Source organism: Mustela erminea, chromosome 11 (assembly GCF_009829155.1).
Source record: "Mustela erminea isolate mMusErm1 chromosome 11, mMusErm1.Pri, whole genome shotgun sequence".
NCBI classification, from domain to species: Eukaryota; Metazoa; Chordata; class Mammalia; order Carnivora; family Mustelidae; genus Mustela; species Mustela erminea.
In genome coordinates this window covers 27,802,565-27,824,945 of record NC_045624.1, presented here as the reverse complement: position 1 = coordinate 27,824,945, position 22,381 = coordinate 27,802,565, and the positions used below count along the sequence as shown (strand labels likewise).

At 39.1% G+C, this 22,381-nt stretch overlaps 1 protein-coding gene across 21 annotated transcripts in view; it reads right to left on the bottom strand.

The window, feature by feature from the left end:
- The window catches only part of CADPS2 (calcium dependent secretion activator 2), a 535,725-nt gene that overhangs the window by 395,014 nt on the left and 118,330 nt on the right, over positions 1-22,381 (bottom strand). For all 21 annotated transcript variants that reach the window (XM_032305737.1, XM_032305741.1, XM_032305748.1 and 18 more), the window contains exon 2: positions 6,197-6,310. In XM_032305737.1, the coding sequence (XP_032161628.1) occupies positions 6,197-6,310 (114 nt within the window). The remainder of the gene's footprint in view (positions 1-6,196; positions 6,311-22,381) is intronic.

The following is a 22,381-nucleotide window of genomic DNA, read 5'->3' as shown; positions in this document are numbered from 1 at the left end:
TCCTGGGATCGAGCCCCACATCGGGCTCTCTGCTCAGCAGCGAGTCTGCTTCCCCCTCTCTCTCTGCCTGCCTTCTGCCTACTTGTGATCTCTATCAAGTAAATAAATAAATAAATAAATCTTTAAAAAAAAAAAGAAGTAACCACAGCATAACAAAGTCTCTTGGTCTATAACGAACACTTATAAATTAGTGTATTTTTTTTTTTTAAGATATTTGAGAGAGACCAAGAGATTAAGCCAGTGTAGGGAGAGAATCCCAAGCAGACTCCCCACTGAGCAAAGAGTCTCATGCAAGGCTGGATATCATGACCCTGGGATCATGACCTGAGCTGAAACCAAGAGTCAGATGCTTAACCAACGGAGCCACCCAGGTGCCCCTATAAATCAATGTTTAAAAGAAGAATACTCAAATGGAAAAATGGACAGCTCATTCATAAAGAAACAAGAATGACCAATATATAGTGCTATAACTTACCAAAAGCAGGAACAAGTGAACCAAATAGTTGGGATTTATTTTATGTTTTAATACTGTTTTTTATACAGCTTTAGGATAGCAAGTTTTCCTCCTTATTAATTCCCTAACATAAGTATGTGTTAATTCTATTTAAAACTGTTCTTTAATAAGGTAGAAATCTTCTGAATCCCAGAATTTAAAAATGTATTTTAAGTATGTAATAAAAGGGCCTAAATCAGAGTTCAAAATATTTTAGGATTCAATTTTTCATTTTATATAAAAATTTGAGAAACACTGAAAACATTTTTAATTTCAATTTAATTTAGTCTTAAAACTCAGTCTGTCTTATTAGCAGGAGAAAATCTGAATAGCAAACGGTGATGGTGGGGGTGTGACTAATGACAATATACTTTTGGCAGCTTTTAAAATGCTAAACACCCCTATAATCCTCATCTGTTCTTCAAAACCAGAAGAATATAAACCAGTGGAATAAGAAAACCACACCCTTTCTCAGAAGTTGTGAACAAAGCCAACCCACCACCACCACCAGCAGCGAAAAAACTTTTAACTTTGTTATGCTGAAAGCTACTATTAAGCAATTGTATATTCTTTTGGAAATCTCTGAGAAAGGCCATTTACTTTCCTACATGTCTGTTATAAATCACAATGTCATTGTTTATATTTGGATGAAGCCCACTTGATTTTTGTGGAATGAGCCGGTACCTGATGGCAAGAACAAGTTAGAGAGTATTAGGTTGCAGTAAGACCTACGTTTCCCCATTTCCAGAATCAGCTCAAGTTTCCTATATTGAAAAACAAAAAAAGCAAATACTTGTAAAATTAATGTCCACTTTATGCTTTCCTCCCAATAGCAAGTTATTTATAGGGGATAAAACACACATACATACACACACACACACACACACATACACACACACTTGGAAGGAAAAATATTTCAATTAAAAAAGAAAGTGCAGCAGAATCTACCAACCAACCATTAGCAACCATAAAATAACCAAGATTATTACTGTTAACTTTTATTAAGTAGCTATGTATACTACCTGCCCTTTCTTCTTTTCCTGTTCTGGTCCCTCGGTACCACTGTGGTTGCCTTGTTAGGTGATTTACATGCTTGGGTCCATTTTTTTTTTCTAATTATTCTTAACTTTATGGGAACAAAGACTGGTGATATTTCACCAAAAACAGACTTATGTTTAGTACTCCACAGGCTGATATTATAGCCAAACTTTAGATATCTTACCAAAATACATGTGATAAAAATTATGTTGTCAAAAAAAAATCATTACCTTCACAACACATAGAGCATTCTGCATAGTATTCATGATAAATATTAAAACAAAGACACATGAATGCACCCCTAAGAGGGCACCACATAATCCCAAAATCTAATCCTCTCATGATCTACTTGAAAGATGATCTCTTAATGAATGCACCTTGAAGAAATGCTTTAGGTCAAATAACATGGAGGAAAACTGTATTTTAAGTGTTATAATTAAGATCCCAAGTGTAAAGGAACAAAGAGGTAATCTGAAGTTATAACCAACAAAATACACACCAGTAACTCTTTATTGTCTTTAGAAACTAGACATTCAACCAAGCTGGAAAAAACATCATAAAATCACTAAACAGCATTTATGAAACTAAAAAACAAACAAAAAATCAGTAGTCTACAGACTTTGGGAGAACTTGAGAATATGAATATGTATTGTTGTGTCAGTAATACACACTTACCAGGATTTTTCATGTCTATCATTACAGTTAGAAATGGCCATCACAGCTAAAGACTACAAAACCTAATAAAAGAGAAAACTACTACTGATAAGATTAGTAGTAGTTGAAAACAGTTGTATAAAAGCAAACAAAATATCCTTGAAAAAAATAGACCTCAAAGGATGTAAGAAGCCAAAAAAGATCACAGAACCATAGGCTACTAAGTTAGAGAGAACACAAAAGCTCAACCATGCTTCTGAAATGTTTCACTCTTTGAAGAAACAAACCATGAATGAGAACAGTTACAATCAAAACAAATACCATACATTTACAAACAATACCTTTAGAAAAAGAGTTGTGGGGGAAAAGAAACAACCAAATAAACAATTTCCACATAGAGAAATAAGTGCAACAGGCCTCAATCACTTAGTCAACAAATATCTGCTGAATGCATTATTGTGCTACACACCAGGGATACAATAACTGCCAGGACAAAAACAGCTCCTTCGGAGAACACCTCTGCCAGCAGTTGTAAGATCTAGTTCAACGTGTTTCTCAAAATAGGGTGAGTCGAAGTTATCCAGATCCAACTTCAAAATTCAGATGCTCTATCCTCAGGAATTCTGACTCAGTAAGTCTTGGGTGGAACCCAAGAATCTACTTTTCAGAAGCTTTAGTGGAAAGAGAAATTTTAGCTCTATTAATTAACTGTACAGATTTTAGTACTCTTGTTTTAGAGATGAAATAGACGAATCTGTTTAAAGGGTTTATTCTAAAGAATGAAATCTTTTTCAGCATGCTTGGCACATACTACCTGACACAGGTGTATTCAAAAAGGCAACTGTGAAACAGCTCCATGAGAATGAGTCTGAAATGTAGATTCATATTTAACTCAGATGCTTCCTCAATATATAGAAGCAGACAAGTCATTTAACATCTGTGAGCATTAGTTTCTGTCTCTATAATTTGCGAGTAATACTTGAACTCTTTACCCGGAGATGCTGGAGGAAAAAACTTGGGTATTTTTATTAGGCTGTTGAGAGAGACTACCAGCACTGTTAGTCATAGCGAAGTATACAAAACTGTAATCCTAATATAAAGGGAAAAGTCTTATAAGGAAGAAAATTGAGATGCAATAAATAAATAAATAAATAAATAAATACCGTATTTATCCCAAAAAATGTCCTTATTCAAGAGTTTAAGTACCAACTGTGTACCACCTAGAAAGTAACTTCCAAATTCAACTAGAAGTATAACCCCATAAACACATTATTGATATTACTAATTTTAACACCGCTTTGAGGGTTCCACAAAGACAAGGTGGACATAGTCTCAGAAATAAACACTGGCCAGAAAGACTAGATCACCCAGTCCAACCACCTCTTTAGTTCTTACAACTCTTTCTGTAACAATTCCAACCCATAATCCTCTAATTCCACTGGTGAGAAACCTACCAATTGTACAACAATCTGAGGAGCTTTGATAAGTACAGATTCTGAATTTCTGATTCACTAAGTCCAGGAGAGAGTTTCAGGACCTGTTGGGGCAATAGGCTTTCCAACTGATCGTGAAGTGAAGCCAGAATCTGACCTCCAGGGACGCTGCCCTCACCAACCAATTCTGCATTTGGACAGTGCAACAAAACTCTGATGGTGGACTGCAAACGTCCCACTTTAGTGGCCATCTTAGTCCTAGTTTTTACTGTAGTTTCCAAAAACACAACTTAATCCATCTCCAGATTAAACATCTGTTCCTTCAAATAACCTACATATGATATGTTCCAAACCAGATTAACCCTAAGTTTGTCCTTTTTTTTTTTTTTAAGATTTTTATTTATTTATTTGACAGAGATCACAAGCAGGCAGAGAGAGAAGGAGGGGAAACAGGCTCTCTTCCGAGCAGAGAGCCCGATGTGGGGCTCGATCCCAGGACCCTGGGATTATGACCTGAGCTGAAGGCAGAGGTTTTAACCCACTGAACCACCCAGGTGCTCCGTCCAGAAGAGAACACAATCCTCATGTAGAATACAGTGGGGATGCTCTTTCTTCTAATTAAAGTTACAATCTTTTCATCCACATGGATTAAGTGTGCCTTTTGCGAACATATGGCCATGTCACATTATGCGTTTAATGATTTTGTTTTGTTTGTTTTGTTCTTTTAAGAGAGGAGTGAGCAAGCCAGAGCAGGGGTTAGAGGGTGAAGAGAGGGAGAGAATCTTCCATCCAAGTACTAACCAGGCCCGACCCTGCTTAGCTTCAGAGATCAGACGAGATCGGGCCCATTCAGGGCGGTATGCCTGTAGACGAGAGGGAGAGAATCTTAAGTAGGCTCCAGTGCCCAGTGTGGAGCCTGATGCAGGGCTTGATCTTATGACCGTGAGATCATGACCTGAGCCAAAAATCCAGAGTTGGAAACTTAACCAACTGAACCACCCAAGTGCCCTACATTAAGTCATTTAATAAGCATATTAAAAAATAGTTTGGGTTATATTTTGGAATAATTTTATATTTAGACACAGTGGCAGATATATTACTGCAAACTCCCACACGTTCCCCTCACCCAGTTTCAGTTTTCCTAACTGAAACATGCCCAGGGTCCCTAATACATTTACCTGAGCCAAAATGAGCTGTTTAATTTTTAAATTACATCTTTTTTTTTTACACAAATTACTTTCCTCAACCCCATTTCCTTCTTCCTGAACACAGACATTTAGCTTTTCTTTCACTACATGACACTAGGATAGGCCCTCATACTTCATCTTGTAAGATTCAAGGCAAGATTTCACCTTGGAAGACTGACTAAAGATGAAATGAAATGTCCTATACTTAAGAATTTTTAAGGGGCACCTGTGGCTCAGTGGGTTAAAGCCTCTGCCTATGGCTCAGGTCCTGATACCAGGGTCCTGCAATTGGGCCCTGCATGGGGCTCTCTGCTCAGCAGGGAGCCTGCTTCCTCCTCTCTCTCTGCCTGCTTCTCTGCCTACTTGTGATCTCAGTCTCTCAAATAAATAAATAAAATGTTTAAGGTCCTATACTTCAGGGATTTCGAGTCAGGATCCGGTTAGACAGCATCACTTCTGTCGTGAGACTCATGCCATTCACATAACTGGTAAGCAAGACTTCTCTGCTTTCATACAATTCAACGGGCCAACACTTGGGGTAATGTAAAGCCCTCTTGGGTTGCACGAAGTAACTTCTAAGGCATATCATCAATCAGTTACAAATCCAACCAATTATCTGTATATCCAGTTATTCTCCATGCAAAGATATTCCCCGTGTCAGGGAATATCTGACCTACAGCATTCTCCACATTTTCTTTTTATGAGTCGAATAGGTTTGCCTGTTCTGGTTCTACAGGTAAAGATTTAGATTGTCCACCCTATACAAAGGAATGCATTCCCCCCATGGCTCTGAGACACTTAGGATAAAAAGGTAATTTTCTACATTTAACATCCACTGGCAACTCACTGAAGCAGTGAATGACCACGTGTGGACACTGGTGCTCATAGAGGATCCATGGGGAATTCCTGACGAATCACAAACTAAAACCACAGCAAATAGCAAGGTGGTATTGATAGTATTCCTCCAGGAAGAAAAGAGAATTCAATTTATCCTACTGAAATTAGCACTCGTCTTAATTATAAGCCTTGCAGAACAAAATGGCACAAGATAGCGATTTACTATTGAAATCCTGATTAAGAAGGATAATTCAGACACGTGGACCCAACGACAGCTATACTCAGCTATATCCATCACTGCCAGAAGATTTTTTTCTGAACACTTTACTTCTCCTCAAAAAATGTCAATAACTTCCCATTCTGTTTATCTCTGGAAACCAGGTCGTGGAATTAAGAGTTTTTAAATTGCAAAATAAAACTGACAATGCTTTCAGGAAGGCTGCAAACTCACTGCCTTCCTATCATACTAGTGAGTTCCTTAAAATGGGAAAGACACTTTTAAAAAAACATTTAAAAAGCATCATAATGTCAAAAACAAAACTCTTTAAACTTACCTCATAGTAACTCCGAACTGCATTGCAAAATGCTTCATCGGCCACGATTTGGGTCTCTCCGTTGAGGAAGGCCTGGAACCTTTCTTTCAGTAACTGCAACTGTTGCTTGTTAAGCTGTAAGAAAAAAAGGGAATTAGCCAAAACATTAACGAATCAGAGAAATGCAATGATTCTTAAAGATTATGATCACTGAAAGCTCACTTAACACCTAGAACCAGATTTATGGTAAAGAAAAAAAAAAAAAAAGCCAAAAAGCTCCTTGTACTATGGCTCAATTTTAAAAGGTTTCCAATTCACTTCTTATACTCTGGAATCCTAATATTACAAGGCAATATGAATTTCTACAGATGGGAGTTCCTGTATTTACTGCCCCAGTCTCTTTACAGAAGCAGGTAAACATCTAAAATTTGGAAGAGAAATGAACTGTTGTGCAAAGTCGCCAACTGTCCTGAACAGAAGAGCCAAAAGGACAAATATCCTGGGGGATGAGTGAACAACAGCTGCCTTAGATGAAGGAAAATAGGAAGAAAGAGCACAGAGGGCCCTGAGAAAGAATCCTCTGGAAAGAACACCTTTTGAACCCAAAGTCTGGGTTCCATGCACATTCCTCAATGCTAGAGGTGAGGCAGAGAACTGATGAGACAAATCCTGAGAACAGAGAGGCCACAGGCAGACAGGGAAGGAATATTTAAGCACACCAAAGGAAGAGCTGTACACGAGGGGAGGGGAGTTCGAGTGCACAACCAGATTTCCTCACCCTAGATCTGAGAGCCATCACTATTACTGAAGGTGGGTGGGACATGAATCGTGAGTTACCAACCATGTCCTCTGGTCACCAGCAACAAGCAGTGTCGGCTACTTAATCTGTAGGGCTTGGTGCAATGTGAGAATGAGGAGCCCCGTGTTAAAAAAATTAAGAATTTGAGATGGTAGGAACAGAGCCTTACACCAAGCATAGGTCCTTCTAAGCATGGAGCCCTTGCAACTGTCCCTGAAGTCAGCCCTGACCAGGGGCGCAGACTTCAGCAGAGGTGGGCCACAGGAGGTCGGGCACCAGTTTAAAATGCTCAACTGTGAGAGCACAGTGTTGCCGATAAAACAACACAATCCCAAGATACCATAAGGAACAGGGAAGGAGTGATCTTCATTTAATTTGATCGTCCTCCCACTACTGAAGAACTCAGTCCAGTTCTGGATTCTACAGAGAGAAACGTGAAGCATTTGGAAATATGCTGGGGAGAAAATGATGAAAAGATCAGGAAGGAAGACGAACTGGTAGGATTTGGCTTCAAAATGAAGGCTGATGCGACCTCCGTTTAAATCTGTTCAAAAGACTTATTAAAATGCCATTCAAATAGGAGAGACAAGAGCTTTCAAAAAAAAAAAAAAAAAAAAAGAGCCCCCCCCCCTTTTTTTTGTTTGTAGAGAAACTGTTACTGGTAGTAACAGAACAGTAGAGAACTGCCTTATTGTACCCCAGAGTAAGAAACCTCTTCCCCTGCACAGTGAACCACTCTGTGTAAGGTCATTGCCTTCATTTTTGGGAAGCTAAACCAAGCTCAAGAGCAGAGCCATCACCGTTATATTACACTTTCTGCTTCTGTGGATACGGAGAGCATCGAAGCAGGAACCTCTTGTGTGTGTGTACTGGCAAGGTCAATTAAGTCCCCAACTTCAGCTAAGCATGCTCAGGAAAGGACCAGATGGAAACAGGACAGCAGTTGCTGAGAGCAAGACATCTGAGAACAGTTTAGCTGCCAAGCCCAGGAGCTGCTACGAAGGGCTTCAATTTGCAAACCACGTGTCCAGGTAACATAATGGACGTGGAAAAATGTAGGAAATAATGGATTGGAGGGGATCTTACTGAGCCTTTGCCCCATCTCTGTCATTTGATTAAAACAAAAAATATAAATAGCTTTCAAAACCTGAAAACTTCCATTTTCTTTCATCAGATGCATTCTGTTCTTTACAGTGTTTGTTTCACCAATGAGTTACTTTTTGAGGATTATGGCACGGGAAATTCATGAATGCCAATCAAGGAAAGAAGATCTGCGCAAACCATCTTCTTGGAAACGCCAACAATGTTAGTATAGTTCACAAATGTGCCAGACTTCAATACTTTTATGAACAATTACTGCAGTTACATTTAAGACCTAAAATGTCAGTCAATATTATAGTGATAGAAGTCAATCAGTAAGTACTTTTAAAGGAGAGACGTCTGTATTTCCACAGAAGATTGGGAGGGAAAACATTAAATTTTAAATCTAGCTACAGGGATAGCCATTTAGAATGCAGAGTTCCCTGAATTCTATTTGCATTATCAAAATAAACCATATTATACATCAACAGAGAGACTAATGGAATAGATCCAAGCATTAGATCCAAATGCACTCAGAAACGTACTAGTAAATATCTTTATAGCACCTCAAGTCAGTAGTAAAAGATGGCCTATTTAATCAATGGTGTTAAAGTAACTGGGTAACCAAGCAGAAAAAAATTAAATTGTATGACACATGACACATGTGTTACATTAAACAGTATGACATTAACAGTATGACACATACTGTTACATTAAAAGTTTTTAATTCACTGGAACGATAAAGATGAAACCATAAAGGTACATGATAAACATAAAAGTTTTCCTTTTAACGCTAGTATGTGAAACACCTTTCTAACCATGAACCCAAATCTCCAAGTCATAAATTTAAACATTAAAAAAAAAAAATCGTTCATGGAAGAAATATCATAGGCAAAATCATTAGAAAAAGACCAATGAGGAAAAAACATAGGTGTCTAACATCCATCTTTAAGAGCTAATTTCCAAACATAGATCCCAGAAACTATTAGGAATCTGACCAATAAGTCAATAGAAAAACGGACAAAGTGGATATATTTAAGCTAGGATAGCATGCCTAACTCCATTCATAGTAAGTAAAATGCAAATTAAATCTGCATAACAGAGGGAGGATTCTGGGAAGACGGTGGAGTAGAGAGCACCAGAAATCTCTCTCGTACCTAGACTACAACTGCATTGGCAGTTTCTGCCTAATGTAAATATTTTGGAATTCTGGAGTCTACTGAAGGCTTGCAACTTACAAGGAAAGGTTTAAATGTAAACTGCAGGGGTGCCTGGGTGGCTCAGTCATTGAGTGTCTGCCTTCCACTCAGGTCATTATCCCAGGATCCTGGGATCGAGCCCCGCATCAGGCTCCCTGCTCAGGGGGAAGCCTGCTTCTCCCTCTCTCACTCTCCCTCGTGTTCCCTCTTTCTCTGTCTCTATCAAATAAATAAATTTAAAAAAAAAAATTTTTTTAAATAAAAAAATAAATGTAAACTGCAGGAAATTTTGGCCAATTTTAGCTCCTAGCACAGTAGCAGCTAGTCATCTCCCAGTCCTAAGCTCAGTGGCAGAAAAAAAGGAAAAAAAAGCTAACAGCCCAAATTTTCATAGATAGAGGGCTAATAAATGCTACATTCAAATACTGGCAATACTATTAGCTCCATAAAAAGAACAAACAGGTTCCCTTATGTATGGATATGAAAACATCTTCAAAATACCTATGGGGAGGGAAGTTAGTTATAGAACACTGGGTAAAAATAAGCCACCACTCCCATAGAAAGGGGGCAAAACAGAACATGTATGTGAACTTGTTTCCATATGCAGAGGCCAGCTATGGAAGAAGGATGGCTGTGCGCACTGGACAGATGGAAAATAAGTGAAAGATTTTCCAACCTATTCTGCTATATTGATTTTAGAATTTTAAATCACAGGCTTCACGAAAATTTTCATTTCAATTTAAAATAAGCTATGATAGTCACTTTGCAAATCTTTTAACTCAGAACGATTATGATCCATTGCATGAAGGTTAGATCTGATCATCCTGCAGGGAGACTGGACAACAGATGAACTGACTTTTCAAGTCTCCTTTCAAGTAGAAGATGTGAACTTGACAGTGCCCCACTTTTTTTTTTTTTTAAACATTTCAAGGTTGATAAGATCTTTGATATTCAGACTGATTTTAGTATATGAGTAATCCTGTTTAATATCCTGATCAACGCAGTAATCTTTACAAAATCCCTATGAAGTCCTCTCTCAGCCTTTCTTTGAGCCTATTAAAACCGACACACTTTCATTACCTCACAATAAAGCCTATACTCATTTTCAAGAATTGAAACCTGTTGCCCCTATGACCTGCCCACAGTCTGAGTTCTAACACCAAGACAAAACATTATTTTCCTTCTTGCACAAAGCAGTTCAGAACCTGGAACACAGGGGGTGGCTTGTTGGTGAGTCTTCTCCTTCCCAGGATGAACTCTGCCAGTTCCCCAACATACCAATGGTACTCTCTAATTTGTTCATAAATTAGGCATTTAACTGTTAAGTAAAACTTAGTTATATCTAAGTACAAAAAAGCACACTGAAAGCTGTAACATACAAATGAAACCCATTACAATAGGGATATCCCTCGTCAATTGTGCTGGGTAGACCCGTCCTGAGTCTCTGAAGATAGGGTGGCCAACACAGACAAGTGGGAGGGCCACTTCCCACATTCCAAGAACTATTAATTCACACCAAAAACAAATGAACTCTTCTTGGCAGTCACATCAACTGACTCCCATCATCCTTACCAACAAAAATTTCTACAACATTCTTATATGTTTCATTAAGCCACATTTCAGCTTGCTGGAGTTGGTCTATTGTTCCAGTCGATTAATATTTTGGTAGAATTCGAGTTCCTTCACCTAATGACCCAGAACTCTCCTAGCTTTATGTCCACTGACTTAACGTATTATCCACAGGTCTTTGTCCAGGTCATTGGAAGAAACTTGCAGTTCAGATTAAGACACAGGAAACCTCTAATTGCATGGATTCATCCATTTGGACACAATTAACATTCTTTGGGGCAGTTAACTTGATCATGATTTATCCTGTATTTTTGTTTTCCCCATATACTGTCTCTACCCTAGTATGTTTACCGATGAATGCATAACATTTTTCAAATACAGAGAAAATTTTAGACTGATCTTTTTTTAAGATTTTATTTATTTATTTGAGAGACAGAGATCACAAGTAGGCAGAGAGAGGAAGGGAAGCAGGCTCCCCGCTGAGCAGAGAGTCCAACGCAGGGCTCTCTCCCAGGACCCCGAGATCATGACCTGGGCGGAAGGCGAGGCTTAACCCACTGAGCCACCCAGGTGCCCCAAATACAGAGAAAATTTTAATGTGGAAATTATCCAATGGGAATTTTTAGAGAGCTTTTTATATGCAATTAAAATGCAGAAACTTGAACATAAATATCCTTGCAAATATCTAAATACAGCCAAGAGATTAGCCTTATAAACAAACACTTTGAATACTGACAGTGAAAGCTAAAATTTGGTGAATCTTGGCTGGCAGGGATCAGTTATGAATAATAACTGCCACAGGAAAAACACTTAATTTTCAAAGTTCAGAGATGTTTTAGGTTTCTTAGGTGTTTGTGTGTTCAAGTTAGATTCTAGCCTTTTCATTCTAAGTCACAATCAACTGAAGACTTATGTCAGTATCGTGACTAGCAGGACACCAGCCACTTAGGATAGTCGGGAACTCAGGAACCCAGCAAGCACTGCTGTGCGAAGCCTGCCCTGACCCATGCTCCCCCATCTCAAGTCTTCACACTTGTGGTGGGGGCTGTGTGACACCCCAGGAAGTAAAGCTGATCACAGCGGCCCCAGCAGAGTGGCAGGGGACTAGAAGGTATGGTACCTTCAGGGTTGGAGGGTGGGTGATGGTGTATGCGTATACCTCAAAGATACTGACAAATGGTTTCAAGGAATTAAAAGGCCTTACTCCAGGGCACGGATGGTCTCTGAAATCTACAAGCATAGCTTTGATGCCTGCTCATGAGATAGAGTAAAAGATATTAACAGGGCAAGACTCAAGTACAGGTGTTATTTTCATCTTCCCTCCTTAACACTCCATCAAAAAGATCTATACAAAACCATCGGGGCAAAATAATCAGTACCTTCCATGTTTCCAAACCAACAAACTTCTCCAACTGCCCTTCAGAACAGAACAACAAAGGAGTTGTGACCATGTCTCCTACATTATAAATCCTGTGGGAGGTGTTGCTCTTAGTAGTTTCCTACCCAGGTAACTTTTCTTGCACTTTTCTGTAACCAGGTAACTGGGATACACCTATCTAAGACTACAAGTAACAGTCTTACTTGGTATTTCCAAGTTAGGGCCTAGGAGACAAAAGCAGTGTGACTTGCAGGAAACCCTAAAAGGTAGCTGAAATCCAACACTTTTAACTCTCTCCTCTTCTACTAGCTGGAATTTGAGGAGTTTGTTGGACCGCTCAGGTTGCCCCATAAAGATGGGATAAGATAGAGCCTGATGTCCTTTCCAATGCGAAGCAGCCATTGTAACCCTGGACCACTACCCCCCCCCCACACACCATTTCCTTTAATAAAAGAAGAAATAAACTTATGCAAACATCACTCTTAATTGGAGCCTATTACTGACCGAACCAAATCCTAATGCATACAAATCCCAATGAGGTACCCAACCAAGATAAAAATGCCATGGGTCACTACCATCCCTTGCTGGTAAGGCTACCTTAATTCTGAGATAAGGCATTCATTCCATAAGTTACTTTCTATGAAAAACTCCTGATCCAGTAAACTTGCCCCAATGAACAGTGAACACCACGGTTTAAGTGCCTGAGGCAGAGTAAAAATTATTTTGGCAGACAGAATTCTATTGTCCCACAGTACTGAAAGTGGGGATGAAAAAGTCCCAAATTTCCAAGTACTCCTTAAACATTTTATAATGAAATATATACTGTGATGAGTACAGAACAAAATGCCAACATCAAGAACAATTGGGCTCCAGGCTAGGCTTACTCAGCCACTAAGTGAGCTACTTCTATCCATCTTTTCAATGGCCTCCTAGTCCAATTCAAGCCTCAGCAAGATTACATGCCATTATGTGATTGGTGGGTGGGAGAGGAAACCTGCTGGTGAATACTGCAACTAGGAATGTTCAATCCATTAATTCTATCAATTTCCTTGCTACATTGTACTAAACACATTCCACGCACATCCATTAAATCTTCCTTGGTCTGCTACAGATTGTTGATCCTCATTTTATAAATGAAGGAATTAAGCTCCAAGAAGTTAGGCACCTTACTTTACTTCACATCTGGTAAGAGCCAGGGAAAGATTCTAAATCAGAATCCTGATCCAAAGTCTATATTCTTTCTACTCACCATACTATGCTGGTTCCCTCATGGTCACTGCCCCAGCCACACCCCAGTAAGAGGGGGTTTGTCACCATCTGATGTGTCATAGATGGCTTGTATATTTTGCTTTTTACATATCCCCCTAGAATAAAATCTGCATCAGGGTAAGAACACGATTTCTAGCTCATAAAATATGCTCAGTTTTTTAAAGGATGAAAACGTGAACAAAGGACAAAGGCCAGTTGCTATGAAACTATTCCTCAGTAGTACAGCCACGACTTCCACTCATACTCACCGACCCCCACGAAAAAGTTGGTCTAGCATGCAATTATAAAACCTCAAGACTACCTCAGTCCACCACAATGTATCAGCAAACAGCTATCAGAGGTGTTCAGTGGTTCATTAACAAGATTAGAAGTGACAAATGGGGCAGTAATGAAGAATACTGCCTCTGGTGTCAGACCACCTTTGTCAGTTTCCAGGATCCCCCCAACAATTTGTAGGGGTCTTCGGGTCACTTAACCTCCATGTCTCCATTTCTTATCTAAACAGTGATGATAGTAATAACATACAATTTAATAAGGCTGTTGTCAGTAAGATAATGGGGGGAAAGTGCTTAACGCATTAAATGCTTTAACTGCTATTTTAGTAATACACTGTGAAACAAAAAAAAAAAAATGATTTCCAAAATTGCAGAAGTCAAAGACAAAAACCAATCTTAAGATGGATGCAGATGGACAATTAATGAGAGACTGCCCAGAGCTATTCTGTCCAGTGCACAACCATGCCTGATCACCAAGCCCTTGAAATGTGGCTAGTCCAAGGTGACATGTGCTCAAAGTCTAACATACCAAATTTCAAATACTCAGTACAGTAATATGCAGCATCTCACTAATACTTATGTATTGGCTATATATTGAAAAACATTTTGTATATATAGGGTAAGTTATTAAAATGACTTTCTTCAGTTTTTAAAGGGCCCCTAGAAAATGTCATATTACTTACATGGCTCACATTTTATTTCAATTGGCTGGCAGTGGTATCGAGCAATGCGTATGGTGATCAAACAGCCACTGAAGGCAGATGAACAGAGCCAAGCTACATCCCACCCAACAGGTGTGGCCTCACTCACAGCAGTAAGACCCACAGTCTACAGCTTGTAGCCAAGTCCTGTGGTAGGGATGACTGAGGAGAAACTGAGCAAGAGCTGAAAGGCAATACCTAAGTATTTATCAAATGTTTTCCATTGCCAGAGAGTGAAGTGGGTATTCTTAGTCTCACGTTATGGAGGAGAAAACAGGCTTAGAGGTTAAGGTACAAAACCAGTTAGGTCATAGGACCCAGATCCTACCCTAGCCATCTTCAACCCAAGGTCATGGTTTTTACCCTATCACTACCTGCTGTCTATGCCACTGGCATGATCTTATTTGACAGTCTTCATTCGGTTTCATCTTACAAAAGACAATCTGGTCTAGTGTGGAGCCATTATCCAATAAGACTGTTTCATGTTCTGAACGCGAAGACAAGTTGAGAGCAAACTGGCAAATCTTGCCATTATCCTCCAACAACCTGCATTAAACCCACCTTATTCATTCCAGCATCCACCTCACCCACTACTCGGATGGAGATGGACCTGTGAATGCCTTTAATGGTCCCAACTAATAAGCTCATCAAAAGCAAATAAAAATTATCACCCTTGGTTTGCATCTGTCCACTTACTAGAGCTGGTAAAAGACCGTTTCTCAGTACGTCTGTGGAGGCGTTCCTAGAAGCGATTAGCATTTTGTTCAGTAGACTGAAAAAAGAGATCCACCGTCCCAATATGGGCAGGAATCATCTAATTCATTGAGGGCCCCAACAGAAAAAAGCTGTTAAAAGGTGAATTCTCACTCTCCTTGAGCTGTGACATGCATCTTTTCCTGCCCTTGGATATCAGAGCTCCTGGTTCTTGGGTCTTTGGACTGAATTATACCAGCTTTCCAGGTTCTCCAGCTTGCAGGAGGACTGTGGGACTTCTCAGCCTCCCTAACCATGTGAATCAACTCCTATAATCAATCTCATAGGTCTGTGTCTGTATCCTATTGGTTCTTCTTCCTCTAGGGAACCCTAATGAATACTCCGATGGTCATATGTAACCATCTTAGCAATATGCTGCCGTCAAGCATGTCACAGAGGACTATGGGTGTACAAACCTTATGAGGCATTCTGAAATGTTCTCACTGCCATCAAGATTCACCCTCTCCTCCATTAAGATCTGACAAAAATCATTAAGGTTTCCCAAAAAAGTCATCTTGGAGATGAATGATGGAAAAAAAAAAAAAAGGACAGAAATAGGAAGCAGTCAGCACACATTCTGCTACCTCACCACTTGCAAAGTCAGAAGCAGTCAGTCAGAAGCCAAAGGTTCTAGTCCCAGCTTCCTACAAACCTGGTAGACCATGTCAAAGTAGGTAACAGGATTGCCCTTTTGAAACAACAGGACAACAGGACTTTCCCCTGACCACCCTTAATAAATGTGTAATTCAATACTTAGTAACAGGTAATACTAATTGACCACTGACCTCTCCACACCCAGCTCAAGATGCCAGACCATTAGAGCCTTATAAAGCTTTCACATGATTTGATCAGCCTGACTAGGTAAGTAAAAGCTCTTCTCCTTCACTCCAAATCCTTACCCCATCGTGCTTGTTCAATGTGTGTTAGTAACCTCTCTCTAGATTTCCTTTCTTCCTTTAGAAAGTAACCCAAATAAAACCTCCAGGAAAACTCCTTCCTCCTGCCCCCTCAAATGAAGTCATCCCATCCTGTGTGTCACTCGTACATCCCATATGTACCCTATCATTTGCGTAACAGGACTTTCTCCTTACTAATGTACGTGTTCCTTACACAGGGATGCCAGTCATTTATAACCTCACCCACACTTAGTATTTGCTGATACGAATTCATCTACAGTGGAAGAAAATCCAGAGTGGAAGAGGACATCACCATGCACTACTGCTTTTCTGGGCATGCATCCTGTCCTAACCACCACTAGTAGTAACAAAACTGAGTGAGGAGTTGGGAAGGAACAGTCTTAAAATTCCAAGATAGATTGTGCGTTGTCTAAGGAAGTTCATGACCAGACTCAGGGGGGCCTAAGAAACAGCAAAGGATTTCTTTGCTGAGCCGCAGTGTGAGTAGTTCTGTTTTGCAGACGATATTGTTCTCCAGCAGGAAGAACTTTGTGCCTCGGTACCATCTGGTATTTCATGGCAAAGTTCCGTATGCTGAAGAAACAGTGATTTTATATTCGTCACAAAGAATTTGGACAGACTCGGCAACAGACAACTGTGTACTTGTCTAAAAGCTTAAACACGCTGACCAGCTCCAAGCCACACAATGGCCTTTTCCAGTAGCTGGTAAGGGCTCTGGGATTGCTTTTGCAAGAAAAGAGGATCTCCATTGGCTTTCTTCAGAAATGTTTTCAGTTTTTGCTTTCCTTCTTATAAAGCAGATACATCATGGATGAGAAATGGTTATCTGTGAAAAGTGGAAAGGACATTTCAGCTTGCCGTCTTTGTCACCCCATCTCTCTGACACACACAGTGGCAGATTCTAGTGAGACTGCATCTACCTTACTCCTTTAATTTGGTTCCAGTGCACTGGACTGAAAGTAACAGAAGGTCCAACTCAAAAGGGCCTAATAAACAATAAAGGGGTTGACTGGCATATCTCAAGAAAAGAACATTCCAAATCAGTTAATTCAGTTACTCAGTGAAGTTATCAAGGAGTTGTTATCCTTCTCATGCTGGTTTGTCCTCAGTTTCCCTGCCTCTGAAGAAACCCATATAAACTCTATCAAAGCATCCTCCCATCACAAAAACCCAAGATTGAAGTATTTTTACTCAGGAAAGTGGGTAGAATGAGAAAACTTCCCCAGAATCAGCACACCCCTACATGTGGGATTTCTCCCTACATGTAATTATCCAGAAAGGATTTGTGGGTCCACTCCTAAAGAAATCTAGAAGTCAAGATCAAGAAAATAGAGTGTGACGACTGACAAAACCAAGAGTCACTATCGGAATTCAAGAGAAATCCAGCTACTCCTGAGCAATGGTGGTCTGGTATCTGAATAAATACAAGGGTTTGGTTAAGGAGAAGGACAATTATGCAGGCAAACTAGCAGTGCTCTTCTGTCCTGACCTTTCCAGTAAGGAGGCTGACTGGAAAATTGCATCAAAGAGATGAAGACTAATGTTTCCCAATGCCCAACAATATTTCCCTAACAAATTCAAGCCTGTACCTAAACAAATCTTAGCTGCAACAACTTTAAGAATTCAAATGAATTAACTCAGGCTTATTACTGCAAAGATCACATCATCCCTTTAAAGGGAAATATTTCCTTCTTTAACCTAACAAAATTTAATCCAGCAAAAAATGCTGATACTTCCACAATGTCATGGCATAACGTCTGTATCAGCAAATTCAAGGATCTGTGAAGATTAAACAGATAAAAGCCCTTCAAGATTAACATTAAAAGAAGTGAATACCTACACGAGAATGACATAAATATTTTTAAAATTATTTGTATTGACATATAATGTATTATTTGCCCCCGGGGTACAGGTCTGTGAATCGTCAGGCTTACACATTTCACAGCATTCACCACAGCCCATACCCTCCCCCAATGTCCATAACCCAATGACATAAATATTTGCTTTAGTTTTTTAGATTCTAAAAGCAATGCTCAATTCCTATACAGAACACTGCTGGTAAGTAAAGGCAAATGTGTAGTACACTTGTACAGAAAGTGAGGTCAAACCAGACTATATAAACATTTCCCGACTAAGAAAAAGCAACTAGTTTATTCTGTCAACTACAAAGCTAGCTTTCAAGTAACTGAAAACAATAAAATATTTTAAAGCACAGCCTTCTTCTAGAGCTAATTTAGTCAAATGGCTACTTTTTGCTACACTTTTGAGTCTAAGCAGGATACCATGGCCTCCTTTTACACCAGTGGGCTTCCAGGTAAGGCTGCCAAATATAGGCTGTCCCAATAAATGTGACTTTCAGATAAGCAATAGATAATGACAAAATATTTATGCTAACCACGCATTGGGGGTAGTTTTTCGTATAAACACGTCCCATGAAATACTTAAGTTATACTTACGTTAAATATTATCTACTGTTTACCTAAAATTCTAATGTAATTTAGGTATCCTAGGGTATCCTACACTTGTATTTGTAGCCTACCTTCTGACTCTCTGAGGCTCTGTAACATCTTCTCTTTTTGTTCTCTGCATTGCCTTGCGTTTCTCTGCCTCTTAGGACCTGACAATGTGTCACAGTTACAGTCACTTCCAACTCCTTTATCTTTTCAGTGCTATCTGAAAAGGAAGCTCAAAAAAGTTTTTTTCTCGACACAACTCAATATGCTATGTAAGACGCAGACTGGATAAATAGAGGAGATACAACTAAGGTAAGTGCGATGGCTCTTAAAAGAATGAAAAGAACAGTGAGTTCTCAAACCAGGCTCATCGCAGTTTTTGAAACTTTTCCAGAAATGCAGATACTAAAGACCTACTATGCCAGAGTTCTGAATACAGTAACCTAGCAAGTTGGTCAGTGAAAGTCTGCAGGGTTTAATGTGCAGCTCCGTTAGAGAATTGCTGGGTCTGGTATCCACAGGTTAAGATATCAACCCAGCTAAACCACGTGGAGAGAGGCATCAGTGAATTGATTTTGGTTTACAGAAAATGCTAATTAGTCAAAAATCCAAACTGTAGAGTTGAAGCTAGCATAAAATGGAAAAACAGAAGCCTGATCCACAGAACTAACAACAACTTTGAGATTTTTGACTCATGACAAAGAAACGAGATTTGTCTTCTGTAATGATGAGTCATACTTTAAGATACAGGAGCTCCTTAGATCTGAAATCTTATCTGCTTGGAGTGCACATAACGTAAAATGCTTACCTATAAAGGAAACTTCTCATTAGAAATGATACAGGATATTTGCAGGGCATGGGGAGTTTAACATACAGAACCCAGGAGGTTCAGCCTCCTACGCTCCTGAGGCAGAAGTCTCAGCACACAGAGTGTGGTAGAAAGTTAGAAGCATGCCCAGGAAAGTTAGATCCTGACATGCCTAAATCTTACAGGAGGTGGTGACTTTATACACCAAACCTACAAGGTAAATACAAACAGAGTGCCAGACACATTGTAAGAAATGAAAGTAATTCAAATAGACATGGAAAGACTTTGGCCACACAGAACTTCCAAACACAACAAAAGCCCCAGGGATGGAGAAGGGTCACTGCATAGTACCACTCGTTAGTGACCACACGTCCTATATATTGCCACATAATACATTTCTCTCAAGAGAAAACCTACGCTCCAGCAAAGGCATGAAAATAAAGGCTGCTGAACAGTGAAGTGCCATGTAATTCAGGCCATAGCATTTGCATTTGGGTCCTAAAACCGTCTCTTAGGACTGCCTTTGGCTCTGCTCCATTTACTGCCCACCTAAAGAGCTAGAGCCAAGTCAACTAGAAGAGTCCTTATTTACTCTTCGTTAATGTTTAGGACTATTATCAGTTCCATTTTACAGGAGAAAATGTAGATTCACAAAACAGATGTCCAAGAAAACTCAAGATAACTCAAGAGGGATTCAAGATGCTAAAAACTGAAAGATAATCTAGGATGTGAATATATAGAACAGAAAACTTAAATATTTTGTGCTAAAGTACATTTAAAATTTTTTTCCATATTGGAAGACATTCCAGTGTTAGTTTCTGTTTAGTTTCTCACAAAAAATTCTATGAACAAACCCTACTTATCCTATAAAATATCTATTGACTTTGCTAAACTACAATACCATCCAAATTACTTTTGTAGCAAAGAATAGCACATTCTCATGCCTTCTGAAACAGTTTTCTGAAGGCCTGAGTAGTATATATTCGTGAAATGTTCCTGGATATCACAGCAAAATTTGTCTCCAAGACAGAATTATAAACATCAATAGAGAAATTAAAGCATTAATAATTTAAGATATAATTTTGCATTACAGTCATTAGTATATTGCAAGAAATTATAACAAGCAGCTAAAATGAAAAAATACTGGGTATGTTTCATACAACTCAAAAGGCTCCCATGTGACAGTCCTGTGATTTGTCACATCTTCCTAAACATTACTCACATACCCTACCTTTGCCTACTAAAATGACAAATTCTTTGAGTTATAGTATCGTTTCCAGAACCCATGCCTTGTTAAAAGTTCCTGCAGCAGGTCAGTATTTAGACCCATTAGTTTTTTAAAATGCATGGCAGCTTAACATTGGTTCACTTAAGCCAACAGTCTCTTCCTAAAGAATAGGGCACAGATAATTTTCCCTCCTGCTTAGGAAAGGAGCCAGCAGAGGAGAAGGAGAAGGAAGAAGGGAGAGAGAGCAGACAGAAGGCTGTGGGAAAGCAGGGGAAGAGGGATGAACAGGGAAGCATAATGTGATACTGAAATTGCAACTTCTACTCCCCAAAGGGAGTCATCGCAACGAAGTGCCCAGTGGGTGCTCTGGTAGTTGATCCCTTAGCAGCAGTCCTCAGGAAAAAAATTACTTGTCACTGGAATCAACTGGCACCTAGACATTAGTCTCTTATTAATATACAGCTTAAAAGCACATTTTTAAAAATACAATCTTGTATAATTAAGTCAAAGCTAACTTATCTAGGGAAACAAGATACATTTTACGCTGCGTACATACAAAGCACAAAAATTCATTCTCACATTATTGTTTAAGCCTAAAATTCTACATATCACTTCTCAATAACTACATTGCCCTACCATTTTCTACATGCACACAAATAGGAAACTTCAAAGCAATAACTGCCTCAACTTTTATTTAGGAAGACTTCATATTTAATGTTTCTTCAAATATTCAGTAACTCAATTCAACAAATATTCAAGAACCTGTTGCATACCACATACTGTGATGAAGATGGGTAAAAAAGAAATAAGCCTACCTTCAAAGAGTTTAGTGATCTTTTAGGAAAAATACATCATCTTTTCCCAATTATTTTGTAAAATGAACTATGATACTTTGAAATACAGTTGCGATTTAAGGAAATTTTTTTCTTCCTGTGATCTTGGTTTGCAAAGATACACATTAGTTAACAGTTATGACTACCAAAAAATAGGACTTAGAGCACAACTGTATACATATTAACACACAGATGCATATGAATACGTGCAGAATATACACATACTCCCCTACCCACTCACAGGAGGGGGGGTGTGGTTAACAAGTTTATAGAGCAGAGCTTCCCAACTAAATGCCGCAAGGACACCAAAAATAAACTTTTCAAACTACTATTCAAAAACTTTCAACCGAGTCCTGCTTGAACATTATTTATGTGGCTCCTTCCATGAACTGTCTTTGTGACGTCCTGGTAATTTGGGCAAGGAAGGCTTGATGCAGAGCACTCCCAACCAAATGCACCACTCCCCCCCGCGGCCGACTTCCAGCTAAATCATTCAATCGTAGGATTACCAACCTCAGTGTATAACCAGAGTTTGGTTTAGCATACACCTGCAAGATATTTAGTTTTCATTCTGTTTAATTTGCTTTTGTATTTCAGTTTTTCCTACAATCCTAGAAAGTAGCACAGGTTATCATTACTACTACTATTCCTATTACTGTCTTTGTGTGAACTTGATCAACTGTTTACAAATTTATCTACTATTGCTTTTATTAGTTAACCAAAGTCTGATTCTTGAAGGAATCTTTCCTTCCTTTCCATAGTACCTTTCCATAGTACATCGACATTAAACATTAAAAAGTGAAGGATTTTATGAACTTTGAAAATTTTATGAGCTAGTTGATGTATGTATCAAATTGGACTCTAGAACTCAAGGTCATGCAATTAAAAGCTAAAGCCTAAACGGCAAAATCAGTTACACGTTAATATTAGACTGCATACGGGAC